Source organism: Mya arenaria, chromosome 10, assembly GCF_026914265.1.
Source record: "Mya arenaria isolate MELC-2E11 chromosome 10, ASM2691426v1".
Lineage (NCBI taxonomy): Eukaryota > Metazoa > Mollusca > Bivalvia > Myida > Myidae > Mya > Mya arenaria.
In genome coordinates, this window is record NC_069131.1 from 32,604,068 (window position 1) to 32,618,405 (window position 14,338).

Here is a 14,338-nt window from a genome sequence, read left to right on the forward strand (position 1 = left end):
CAACACACAACAGAAATACCCTTAAGTTCTGAACTTCAAAACCGAAACTTATAGATGCTGAATTGTTTTCTAATAAGGTTTTTATCAATTGTGTAAAACATGTCGGTCCAGCTTCCTCATACTTAGAATTGTCTTATTTATAATAGAAACATCACATACATTTTGTTCCGTTTATTATAGTTGGATTTTGAACTGAATTTTAAATGGAATGAGCATTTATTAATATCATGAAACGATATAAATTGCTGTTTGTTTCTGTATAAATTTGCCATTTACATTGAAATATATACGAAAATGAATTAGTATATTGCAACCAAATAATTAGATGTAACAATTCAAAGAGAATGGATATAAATGTTCTGTTCGTAGGTGTCTGTACTATGCTTCATATCATAGATAAACAATGACTAGAGTATGTGCTGTATTTCGTCTTTGTTTATAGTATGAATAAACGGTGTTTGAGTTAAGTTGAGTCTCTTTCAAAAAAAGGCTAGAGATCTGTACTTGGTTTAATTTCGGACATAAAGAATGGCAGTATCTCTGAACATGGTACCATTTTTAACGCAGTGAACTTAAAAACCGAAAGTAATAGATCTGAATTGTTTTCTTATGATGATTTCCGAATAATCATTTAATCCAATGTGTGATACATGTAGGTCCAGTTTCCTCAAACTTAGAACCATTAAGCAAAGCCTATGTTTTAAAATCAACCAATTTCAATCAAACGTATGAGTCCGTCTCACATGCTTTATGCTAAACAACGTTCCCATAATGAAACAACTATGCAGGTCAAATACTTTGGAGATGGAAGTACGCGAGCTAAACTGTTCCTGAAAAGGTTTTTTTTCGAAACGTTTACTCACTGAAACACTCTTGCAAGACAGAAAAACACATCAAAATAATTGGAAACAATTTATTATAAGCATCAAACATGGTTTATACGACAAGCTACAAAGGAGGACATGCTAGCATATTGCTATATATAGATGTTAAGAATTATTATCAAAATAAAATCTAAGGTGTATAACAAGTGCTTTCCTTAACTACAACATATGGACAAATACAAAATATATAATGATTCTATAAAAGTACAATTATTTATTACAGAAACACAGTATTCATGATTAGAAGTGTCAAGTATAGCTTAGACCAGCACAATAATACAATTTCTTAGAATAATATAACAAACCATAGCATACGATTTATCAATTCGATGCCAATGGTGGGCTTATTTTGACAATAGTTCTTATGATTTAACAATCCAAGTCTCTTTGTAATATGTTGACACATTTATGTTTACAATCAACCATGTTTGAGAGTACAAATTTAGATTGTTAAATGGGTTTAATTTATGAAATCATTGTTTTACAAATACATGAAAATAAAAAGATGATACATTTCCCAAATTGCATCCGTCACCATCCCTATTAGATTGCGCACTAGACATGTATACTAAACCATATAAACGGTTTGTGAAATTCATGCACCTATACTCACTTCGCTATACAGGTGTACATGTGTATATATCATTAATACACTAATAATGAACTGTTATGTCCTTTTAATTACATTGAACAATACACCTTACCAGTGCGGTACATAAACCAGCCCAGTGATTATTTAAAGATATTATTATAGAAATTATATATTATTATTATAGCGATCTATTTGTAATCTAAATTATATTCAGTCAATTTTAATCTGCCTTCATACGACATTTACCTTTATCTCTATGTGAATCAATTTCCATTTTATTCGATAATACAATGTGAAAAAAGTAATCAATTTCATAAAATCAAAGGATTTTAAGCTAACGGAATTAAAACAAACTATCAATATGCGGTTACAGACAACGTTCAACCACTGATAATATAGCCATTACCAGAGCAGCCCCAAGCTCTGATATAAAATAATCGCGCGGTTCAAAACATCCTAGCATTTCCAAACATACAACGATCGGCGTACATTATCTTCATTATATATTTATATATATATATATATATATATATATATATATATATATATATATATATATATATATATATATATATATATATATATATATATATGTATGCCCAGGTTACTGCTCAACATGTATGTATATTCCGATTATATATCTAACTAATGATTTTCCAGCAAGAAATAAAGAAAGAAAACATAAAAATATATGATATTTAAAACACCATTATATACTAAATTAATATAGTCACTTTTGTGCTGAAAACAAGAGATTGTAAACAAAAAATGACAGAACTTAAAAACACTAGTCCTTACGTTATGCAAATTATTTATGATTATATCTCCAATTAAGTACATTCATGGCAAAGTATAGTGAACACGCATTCAAAATTCATTTTTAACTGTAGGTCAACGACACGATCATGTTTTCAAAATACCTTATTTCATACTCCGACAAAATTCCTCTCAGAACATATGAATAGCATTACTATTTACAATTAATAACTAAATAAGTCAATTTACATGTCAATATATGTCACTTATATACACACAACTTATTCTTAGAGATACCATTCAGAGATAAACCTCTGTCTTTCTGCTATTCACAAAACACCATTTTCTCATTCTGCTATACACGACAAAACACTTTCTCATTCCACTTTGTCGAAAATATGACTCACAAAAACGGCCTCATAGCCATCAGGGATATATGTGCATAACAACATGGCAAAATACAATGTTCAAACAATACTATGGCATTAAACAAAACGGAATTGAATGCCATGGAAATGGCCATTACAAAAAGGCAATCAGAGAAAATTAAACGAACATAATTACGTAGAATATGATGTGATATAGAATATATAAATTCTCATTCGTAACAAACAGTTCATTAAACATATTTGAATACAACGTATGAAAACTGCACTTATTATGATCAAATGTAGATAAATACTGTTTTGATTTGTACAACATTCAAAAATTTAAAATCAGTAATAAGTTTAGGTTATCAAATTTTAAGCAAAATGTGTAAATCATAAAGTCAATTGTAAGAAGAGTGACGAAAATAATAAATCAGTCAAATCATAGCAGTGCATAAGGCCACTTAACAGATTGATATTCATATATTTACAAGCTTTAACAATTTAAAAGCATCAATTTTCATGAACAAAACAAGAAACACTTTTGTATAAAAACAACTCAGGGACAAGGAAAATTCATTCATTGCTAGAATAAAAAGTAATCATACATGTTACATTTAAAATACAAGGGCGGTGATCCACTATTTATTTTCACAGTCGGTTAGATAAGCATTTCAAGGATATGCATAAATTAGAGCAGGGGTAAAAACAATGTTTCAAATGTTAAAACAAAATGTTAAACACCTTTTTTATCTTTTTTTTTTAGATTGGTGAAACTACACCTTACACTCTCAATCACGTAGTTATTAAAAAACATCATACAAATCACTCGGTAAAAACAGCAAATACATGATGTCAAGTACAGGTAAAACTTCTCGCCAAAAGGGCAAATATGTAAAACTAAAAAACTCAACTAGTCAACATTAAAATTTCAATTGAAACCCTTTTACGGGTTATCCTACTCTTTCATTATTATCTTACGGATATGAATTTGACAATATACACAAAAGAAAATAAGCGATACAACAAGTAAATAATAATCATGGTGAACAAATATTGATAGCAATATCCTCAAAATAACATTAAATCAAACTTCAACATCATGGTAAAAAATATTAGAAAAAATCATATCAATATCCGTAAAATGCAATCAAATCAAACTTGAACATGGTGAAAAATATTAGTAAAAACATTTCAATATCCGCAAAATGCAATCAAATCAAACTTCAACATGGTGAAAAATATTAGTAAAAACATTTCAATATCCGCAAAATACAATCAAATCAAACTTAAACATGGTGAAAAATAAAAAAAAATATCCTTACAATATCCGCAAAATACAATCAAATCAAACTTCAAAATGGTGAAAACATATTAGAAAAAATATATTAATATCCGCAAATTGCAATCAAATCAAACTTCAACACAGTGATAAAAAATCATAACAATATTCGTACAATACAATAAAAAAAAACATCACCATGGTGAAAATAATAAAATAATCGCATACTACAAGCTAATTTAACGTCATCATAGTAGAAAAATCTGGAAAAATCAACAATATTCGTACAATACAACAATACAAGCATTGTCGTGGTGAAAAAGTCTGGCAGATTCATAACAACATCTGCACAATATCACACAATATCACACAATACACGCTAGGAAAACATCAATATAGTGCAAAAGCCTGGAAAATCCGTAACACTATTCGCACAATACATCTACACGGTTAAAATCAAATCAAACATCACGATGGCGATCAAAATCTGGAAATCCAAAACAATATTCGCACAATACCACAATACAAGGTAATAAAGCATCATCCTGGTGAAAACGTATGACAAATTCATAACAAAATTTGAAATTGTCTCCAACTGATTTTCAAAACTTTTGGACGTGTCTTGTTATAAACAGTTTTTGAATGTATGCAATGTATGTTTCAATCCAAACACAAACTGTATGGATGTTCAAAAGTCCTTCCGGAAGATTTTGCAAAATCTCTTCTGGAACATCGGGGTCGTCTTTGTAGTAAATCAACGTGTCTCTGAGACTGCAATAAGATGAATCACGTTTCAGGCACACATTTTAATGTTATTCAACTTGACTTTGAAATATTTTAAGCCCCCGCAAACAAATTTGAGTCACAATGCGGTTGCTTGGTTTGTCGGGTGGGCAGGTGGTCTGGTGCAAAATATGTGTGGAACAATCCCAGATATTTATCGTTAGTTGAAGCATAGTTGTTGTTATGACATTAACATAGAATTTTACCATTATAGCTTTATTAAGTTACATCGAACGAATGTCTCACAGTAAGCGTTTCTGATCTTCATCAGTTTTGCTAATGTCTATCTTAATACGATGTCTTCAAGAGGCAAGTATTTTACACCTTTTAAAATTAGTATGATATAATGAAGAGTTTTCGTCATGGTAAAAAATACTGCATCAAACGTTACCGATTCATGATTTAAACAAAAATTACCATTATATGTTTTGATAACTCAGATATACTTACGTATTTATAAATAATTACTATCTGGTTGCTTTCTAAAATTTAAAGAATTCCGATCAAAATTGATCTATCATTGTTCTTTAGAATGAGTTGAATATATCATGTTTTTTTAACTTCTTACTGAACACCAAATTACACACTGCCATAGGCGGCGTACGGAAAATTCATCATTTTTGTTTTCGCCTGTACCATATTAAGACCTGGTAAGGAATGTAACAACAATTTATATAGCTCAATGCCCTATCCCATTTACCTTTGTCCAGATGTGTCGAAATAATCCTCCGGATCAACCCCACGGGCGTCCGATGTGGCAATATGTAGTAAAAGACACTCATGCAGATATGACACAAATTTGGCATGCATGTCCTCGGGAAGCCCACTAACGTAGGACTGGAACGCATGTGTCAAGTCTACTGGTATCGCTTGGTGGTATTTCTCATCGATATGTTCAAAAACCACCTTTATAAAGTAGATTTGTGTTTATAAATTGTATAATCAAGGTGAGGTTTACTATGTTCTGTGCAAGCGTGAAATTCGTTAAATAAGTATTTTTAGTTGTTGTGGAGCTGATCTGTTACTAAATTGAAAAGGTGACTTATCTTATTACAGCATCAACAGAAAAAATTACTAAAACTTTGCTTATCTATTAACGAAAAGTAGTTCGTGTTTGTTGATAATTTAACTATATATATATTTCGATTATTACAAACATAATTGTACAACTTAATTCATAAACCCGATTATTTGTGAATTTTACTTAATTTCGATTTCATTGTATTATTATATAACAGAAAATATAAAAAAAATTAATACTTGGGTGTAATTCAATAGATTTTAACTGGACGTAAGAACAATCTAGCTAAACACTATTCGGAGTGTGTGGTATGTATAGCGCACCTTTACAGTACATACGGTCATAAAGATTTTACTAAAGTGGCCGAGTTGAATACCAACTTGAAATAAACAACATAAGAACATAAAAAGTAGTGCTTACCTCATGTGAAAAATGGCGATCAACCATAAGCTTCGACTTCCGATGAGAAAGGAGCAGCCACAGAGATCGTACATGTCCGAGTGTGCATACTTGTCTTGCCTGATTGCAAATTAATGTCTCAGCTAAATACTTGTGATCCGTTAATATACCGTTACTTAAGTATTCATAAAACAGGTCCAATATTCACTAAAGTACAAGTTTAAGAATCAGGCGGGAAACAGCGAATTTTAGAATGTTACAAATGATCTTTAGTATAGTTTCATTTTGACAGAATATTAGTAAGTTATTTAAAAGCATGTTATCTATAAAACTGTAACATATGTTACCAGCGCTGCTGTCCAAAGGGTGAATTTTACAATACAATTAAGATTTACAGCTTTGAGGTTGAGTCAATAGACGTGAATATGGGCCGAAATGTTTGCCGCCGGCATTAAGCATGTTAATTTATAAACACAAGTGAAAGGAAGTAATCTTTCTATCACTAATGAGGTCATTATACATGTTGTCGTAACATAATCCTAAATAAAAAAATACAAACTGATAAAGAATATAACAGGATTCGAACGGTACAAGGAACTGTAATTTCTCTTTTTATAATACCGATATTATTTACCTGATGTTAATAATATTAATCCTTTCGACCCGAACATATTTAATATAAATTAAGATTTTTATTTTCTTAGGTTTACGCAATAGAAGAAAATCTTTCTGGTCATTGAACACAATGTCATCGCAGGAACAGCATAAGTTTCTTTATGTCTTAGATATCAAATTGGTGCGTTTAAAATAATGATCATTATTATTATTATTATTATTATTATTATTATTATTATTATTATGTAGATATAGTAACAGTTAAATGTTAGAACACGACTAAATTTTTGTCGAGTTATCTATAATGATTAAATGCATAAAATCGTACTTTTTGGCTACATAATGCAGTTTTTTCAAGTTGAAGCGTCTTTGTCATGAACACGTTCAAAAAGGTGTCTGGATGACCACCCATTGTCCGTAGGAAGCTTATCGTGACCCTCAGTTGGTCTATCGAGTTACATAGGTCTGGTAAATCGTGCAATTCTTCGTCGATAGAAAGCATGTGTTCCTTTTCTAATTCAACCTGGTGAGAGAGACATAAGTAAGTTTATATATTTCTTAATAATATTTAATAGTGATAAATAATATTGATTAGGTTTATGCGTATGCAAAATGCCATTCACTTCCACTACCCACTTACTTGTGGTATTTTTTCCTGTAAAGACATGAAAACGTCCGCCCGTGTTACTTCCGTGGCATACTTCATCGTGTCGATCTACAATATTTTTCGGGTAAAGATGGAATCTATGTACCTAACCGGACATGAAATAATTTCTTGAACCCAATGACGTTAATCAAACTGTTTTCAATAAAAAAAAACACGTTAAATTGCATGTTTCATTTTGGTCAAACGGAACAAACGCCTGGTTTGCATTGATATCAAATGAGAAGTACTTTATTTAAAATACTGTCGATGCAACATTAAACGTTTTGGTTCAACTAGTGAAAACAGAAAGAGCTGAAACCACTTTGCTTATATACAGCGCATGTAAGCCCCGTCAACCATTGCAAAATATTTTGGAAATACATGAATACGACATCGTTGTTTTGTTTCGTGCAAACAAATTAGTCCAAAATTAAAATATTATATATAGGGATAAATTAAAATATAAAGCATTCTGAGAAGTATAATGTATACTTCATTTAATGCAAATCCAATTGTAAATTCATCAAGATTGTGAATAAATACGAATTATTACTATGCTTTTTCGCCATACCATAACTACAAAATCGCGACAATGTTCAAAACTAAAAGTAATTATAGAAATGTTCCAATCAAGTTCAAGTTGACTTTTATAAATAAACCAACCATTCAAAGGTAATCGCTAAGAATGTCTATTTTTCAAACTGTGGAATAAATCATTAAAATTGAACAAAAAAATAACCCAAATTGTGTTCCTCTTCTGTACCGATTACCCGTTTAACAAATAACTTTCTCGTGTTTAAAATTCAGAAATGCAAAATTCATACCTATTGACTGATACCTAATTACAAACTGATGTGTGGGTTTGACAGTTATGTACATACACTGTATTATTTATCGTACGCTTCTCACTTCTCTCATAAACTAAGTTCGTCATTAAACTTATTGTGTTTTCGTATTGTCAAAGTCATTGACATCACATTATAATCCATCCATAAGCGTCCTACACCGCAAGTATATTACAATTCACAAGCGCCATACACCGCACGTTTAAAACAGTATTTTACACATGTACTTACATGTTTGTTTTTTTCTTGGGTCTACCTATAGTGTAAGCTATAACCGTATAAATTAAATTAATGTGTCAATTATCCTTCATACAAGGAAATATTGGTATAGTAATGTACACATGGCCACAAAAGGTAGGGTATACACTATAAGTGCATGTTTCTAAAATAAATAACAAACACATATTTTTACTTGATGTTATTAGCATTGATATTTAGTGATAAGTTACAGCCAAGCCTTAATTTAGAGTGTTTTGTTTGACAAATCACGACAATTGTATTCGCCTTACCTTCAAGTAAGGCTCAAATTCGACCTTGGACTTCGATATCAAATACTGATCAACAAGCTGCCTTTCTATGCCTTGGAAGTCGTATTCAATTTTATTTTCCTGTCCGACTATGAATGTACTTTGGCAATTTGCAAGAATCAGAGGTTTTATATCATTTTCATGGTCATAGCTGATCAAATGTGCAGTTGTTAAACCAGTTGGTTTTACGCTTGCCCTGAAAAGTATTAACTTAAATAGATTTCAAAACAAGATAGTTCTATAAAAAGTATCAGTTTTATTCAATCTAACATAAAGAGACGTTTGCAAATCTATGCATGGCATAGGTTTACATAAACTAATCGGAAGCAAAAACAAATTAACTTCGAACCAACATCTTGACAGATAATGATCAAATTAAGTTGGACAAGTGATAAGAATATCTCTCTTCAACACTTAATTACTATTTTACTAGCTCATAAATATTTGCAAATGGCTTCAAAATGTCGGTCTATTTTTCGTTGTAAATCACCGTGTTTACCCACAACCCGACAGATATCAAGTAAACAACTTTCGATACCTTTTCCCAAATCCACAATCATCGAGGAAAGCATTTTGCCTCCGTAACAAAAAATCGAGAAGCGCATAGGAGCAAAGCCCATGGCCTTTTGTTGCCGGGAGGAAAAATGACAAGGGAGTGTCATCTGTAATTGGCTTAGCACATAAAGCCCTTTGAGCCACAACTTGTCCTTGGTCTTCTGTGTTACACACTGTAATATGTATATTGAAATATAATTGAAAATGGTGAACAGTGGCACAATATATCGCTTAACGTCATATTCAGGTGTGTGGCTGAACACAATTCCAATCGCACTTCCCAGTATTTATGTTCCGCATCGGCGGAGATTATTTAATCTACGGTTGCATTGATGGCAAGCTATTTTTTAACTTAATAAAACACAAACACGGTTCAACTTGCCGTGCTTTTGCAGGTAATGCCTTGAAATCTCCCATGCATCAGCGAAATCTTTTAGAAGTTGTTCGGTATCTGGCCCAGCTACTTTGTCTGCAATTCACATATTCAATTGATGGCTTTTGATGAAAAGTTTTAATTATTCTGAAAAAAGATGAACATACCTTTCGATTGAACGCAACACGATAAAAGGAATTTGAGTTGTCAGAAGTGTATGTAGACCATACGGAAATAAAATACTTGGCTAGTGCTTTATACATTAATTAGTAAGTATATAAGGTCCAAGATTAACTCTCTGTATAAAAATTGTATATTTGGCAATAGTGAAAAAAGTCATATTTTATTTTACAGTGCTTTTATGACTCTGCACTTGACTTTCATGTGTTTTAGAGAAAGCGGTCCATTTTAAAGTCTATACAACGGGTTCATCATTCGAGGTCGGTAGGGAATTCTAGACAAGCCTTTAATATTCATTATACAATAACTGATTTTAAAATAAATAGAGAATACTAGGTTTCGGTTCACCAGATAAATTCCTCCGCCTTGCCAGCTAAACTTCCTCCATCTACGGCACTTACCTAGTATTCTATTTATCCTCTTACTGTGTTCAATTAATTAATTGAGTATCTTTAAAGGAACGGGGAGCAACTGTTTTTCCCTGTTGACGTCATCACACTCGGTAACCATGTTTAAATCGCTCCCAAAATAGTTCTCAAAACTGTTCAACTTTTTCAATACGTATATATTCAACGGCATTGCTTTTAATACGTCAATATCAATTCAAACCATAAAAAAGCTTTGAAGGTGCATAAACATGGATCAGTCTCCAAACATTATCTGATGATATTTGCATTAACACTTCATTCCTTAACGATAGTTGTTGTTTATCAATTTCACATTATTTCTGTATAAAGTGCAATGGCATTTCCCATCAATATTGTGTGCGTTTGTTCGATACTTTTGTCCTGTCATTGGGCGCAATAATACTAATGGGCTGGGCATATTTACTACGGAACTATTTTTTTCAATGAAATCGTAGTAAAATCATTGGCAACATTGCGAACTGGCATTTGCAGTAAAGCAGTTAAAACAAAATAAGCAACGATAAGTTAATTGATTTTAATGCAGATGAATTAATGATGGATGGAACAGTTGAAGAAATATTAAATTACAATGATGACGACTTATTTTTGAATTTGGAATTGACAGCATCTGACAAAACATGAAATCGAGGAAATGACACAATAACATATTGTATTGCACCCAGCAACGTCCATAAAAAAGAGCCCAGTTCAAGTCTGTTCGCGTCCTCTGGCTTTCCTTTCGCGAAAAGTTCACGTTATCCCACCCACCGCCACTGTCGTTTCCACAGAGACGTTTCATCCTCATTGAGTGTTTACTTCCAACGAAATGACAATGCACTTGCTGATTTGTCCAACACCGTATTTCAATATGATTCATACACTAACTGATTCTTCAAAATAATACTCGACAAATAAATTGACTGGAATTACTCTCCAATTTGAAAACTCGATCGTAACTTAACAAACGCAAGTATCGGGTATCACGCGAGATAAAATGAGACGTTGTAGGTGGCGATATTTTTGTTCTTTTCTTGTTACTGTTATTTTTTCAAAACTCAAGTTGTATATTTCGAGTTGTAATACAGTTGTATTACTTATTTATAATATACTTGACCTTGAAAAAAAATAGAAAATGAACATATAAAAAGGAACAATTTTATCTGCGCATTCATTGTCGTATAACATTAGGTTACGGTAGCTGTTCTAATTTACCCGCCGTTGAGAACAACGAGAAAGAAAAAAGAGAAAATGCTCTTGCATAATCTATTTATTATAGCAGAAATGTAGATTTAAATAAATGTAAATATAAGTATCAAAATTCGACATGTTGCATTTTGTTGGGGTATGGTATGCAATGGCGCAGTTCAAAATGCTGGTGGAGTCCTTCGGACTCCACCCATTTTGAACAGCCCCATTGCATACCATACCCCAATAAAATGCAACATGTCGAATTTTAATCCTTAAATGTAACAATTATTCCGCAAGTCAGAGAGCACAGTACACATATCATATTCAAGATCACGAGTGTTTACAAATAACGCCAGATGTTAAATGGATTTAATTCATGTTGATAGTGTTGGATGTTCAGAAATACACCGGTAAAAGCATCATTCATTTCTGATGTAAGTGAGATTTTGTCATACACCACAGAAATGGAATAAATTATCGACGAGTATCGTAGAATGCCGTTTAAATTTCCAGCATTTGCGGGTGGGGTAAGATTTTTACATCACGTGTAGATTTTCAGGTCGATTGTTTTGCCAGTGTCATTGTTATGCCGAGTGATGGGAGTTTATGGGCGAGTGATTGTTGTGTTCGATTGGTTGCAGTCTATTGATAAGATACCGAAACAGTATTTGTGCTCTTCCTCTGACATTGCAGCATGTAGAAAAGAAGTTCGTTTTCGCGGTCACATGACCACCTGACTGTAAATAAACATCACGTGGTCTACTATCCAAATAAACTTAAGTTTACACGGCACCTTGTTATTGGACCGATTTGTATGCAAGTGACAGGATAAATTAAAAACCAGGTTACGACACTAATTACCAGCGTTATATTACTAACTGTCAAACGATATAACGCAGTATGATACGCTGATCTAATACACTGTCATATCGGGTTACAATTTTGCCAAAAATACCCAAACCTCAGTATTTAAATAATAATGATCCTATTAAAGTCGAGATTAAATGATAATATAAAAAACCTGATTTCATGCTTTGTGTTGTACGTCGGTTCGCTGCCGATCTGTCGAGTCGCATATGATATCTTTGTAGTAGTATTCGATGTAGTTTCATAATGTTTGGTACAAACCGAACAGCTTGCAGAACATGGTCCTGTAATCGGGATAAAATACTACTTTTCAAAATAAGTCACATGCATGAATAATATGCAAGTATCATAATAATCATTTTGGCATATGCACGTATCTATTTACAATCCCGACAGGTTATGAATAACTACGTATATAACTAAAATATGCCTTATCCCTATGTATATATAACCATCTAAAACCAACCTCTTTAAGAAAAATGTTCAGGATCTTAAGAGACGAGTTGTCTTCAATTATTTTTTGTTCTAGCTCTTGTTGAAGATGTTCCATTGAAACTGGAGTTCTGTAACGCCACGTTTTCGATGTTTCAGCAATTCTAGCTAGATCGTCCGTTCCCTTTGTTTTTTCAATGTCGTGAATGATGCAGTGGAATGGGTCTGCAAAAATAAAGTGTGTGTGTGGTTGTGTGTGTTTACCTTCCAGTAATGCACCAGTCAGTTGTAGCCACAGTAATGCACAAGTCAATTGTAGCCACTTTCCCTAGGTCTGAAAAACAGCGATGACTTTGACCTTTGGTCAAGTTAAGCCTTGCGGGGACGAACATCTGGTAAATCCGTGCCAAATGCCCCCCGTACCCTAGGGACCCTGGGTAAGAACCTTTACCCGCTATATTTGGCGCAAAGACAAATTATCGCATTCACCTGGCACTAAGGGGCCAAGTGGAAGGTAAAAACACAGCCCATTTCCCCGGCTATCTCCGGTATACCCTTGGACATGAGGGGGTCGTAGTTGCAATTGACTGGTGCATATATACTCATATTTGATAGGAATGTTTTTAGACAAAGGTTATATGGTTGAAAAAAGTACTTTGAAATATATGTTGCATTTAAAAAGTGACACCTTTCATAACTTCCATAGACATTATCTTTAAAATCATTTCATACTAAGTCAAATGTGTTTCTTTCAATTCATATCACCGAATGGTGTTTGAACACATAACTGTTGGAAAAAACATAGTACGAAATTGTAAAAACATTACCATCAGCTGCAAGCTCTTTGTTTAAATCCTCAAGGATTTCGTTGACTCTCTAAAGAAAACATCATAAAGATTTGACCAGGATGCGTTTAATGGTAGCATCATTACATGTCATTAGTTCTGGTAAAATACCAACTTATATAACCATGACATAGAAACTTATACACAGCATTTAGCCAGAAATGCATATTAACAGTCATTAGTGATTTAAAATGTTAAATGGTTAAAGTAGCTAAACGCAATATTCATGACTTAAGAATGTTTCGCATACAAGAACACTGAAATTGTATTTAGTGGTCTACAAACCTTCAAGTTGTCATCCAAAGCAACTCTGGTGAAAAGTATTTCCCATTCTTGCCTGTCACTTTTGTCATTAAGTAATGCTTTGTTTGGGCCAAACGCGCAAGATTCTAAAAAAACACAAAAACAAACGTATTCGATGAGATACTGTAAATCAAATGAGATACTGTATTTGGTATAGCAATACGATTGCTATATCCATCGATTCATATATAATAAACTAATAAACAGGATGTATATCGGCCGTTCAGTGGTGAATATCCTATGGGTACAGGTAAAAAAGATATTTATTCGGCATGTGATGGTCATAGTTATCTAAGTTACAAAGTTTAGTTTCTCACGTTGTTAAATATAAATTCCGTACAAGAAATTGATTAACTAAAACAATATCAATAATAACAAGACTTAAGTGATTTTTACAAAAGTTCGTGGACTTTTCCCATAACATCTTCATGCGGTATTCTAGTTGATTTATGTTTCCAATGATTTATATT

General features: G+C 32.5%; 1 protein-coding gene across 1 annotated transcript; it reads right to left on the bottom strand.

Moving 5' to 3' along the window:
- Positions 1-9,234: 9,234 nt before the first annotated feature.
- Positions 9,235-13,326, bottom strand: LOC128204600 (uncharacterized). Its single transcript, XM_052906004.1, has 5 exons — positions 13,275-13,326; positions 12,755-12,945; positions 12,443-12,572; positions 9,656-9,742; positions 9,235-9,446 (listed from the first exon to the last, which is right to left on the bottom strand). The coding sequence occupies exons 1-5, from the start codon at positions 13,324-13,326 to the stop codon at positions 9,235-9,237; spliced, it is 672 nt and encodes a 223-aa protein (XP_052761964.1).
- Positions 13,327-14,338: the final 1,012 nt, after the last annotated feature.

Excerpts from the sequence above, each read along its gene's own strand:
- LOC128204600 (XM_052906004.1), bottom strand. The coding sequence starts at position 13,326 with ATGAGTATATATGCACCAGTCAATTGCAACTACGACCCCCTCATGTCC. Across the intron at positions 12,946-13,274 it reads CGACCCCCTCATGTCCAAGG|ACCCATTCCACTGCATCATT; the intron begins GTATACCGGAGA and ends TTATTTTTGCAG. Across the intron at positions 9,447-9,655 it reads GCATTACCTGCAAAAGCACG|TGTGTAACACAGAAGACCAA; the intron begins GCAAGTTGAACC and ends TACATATTACAG.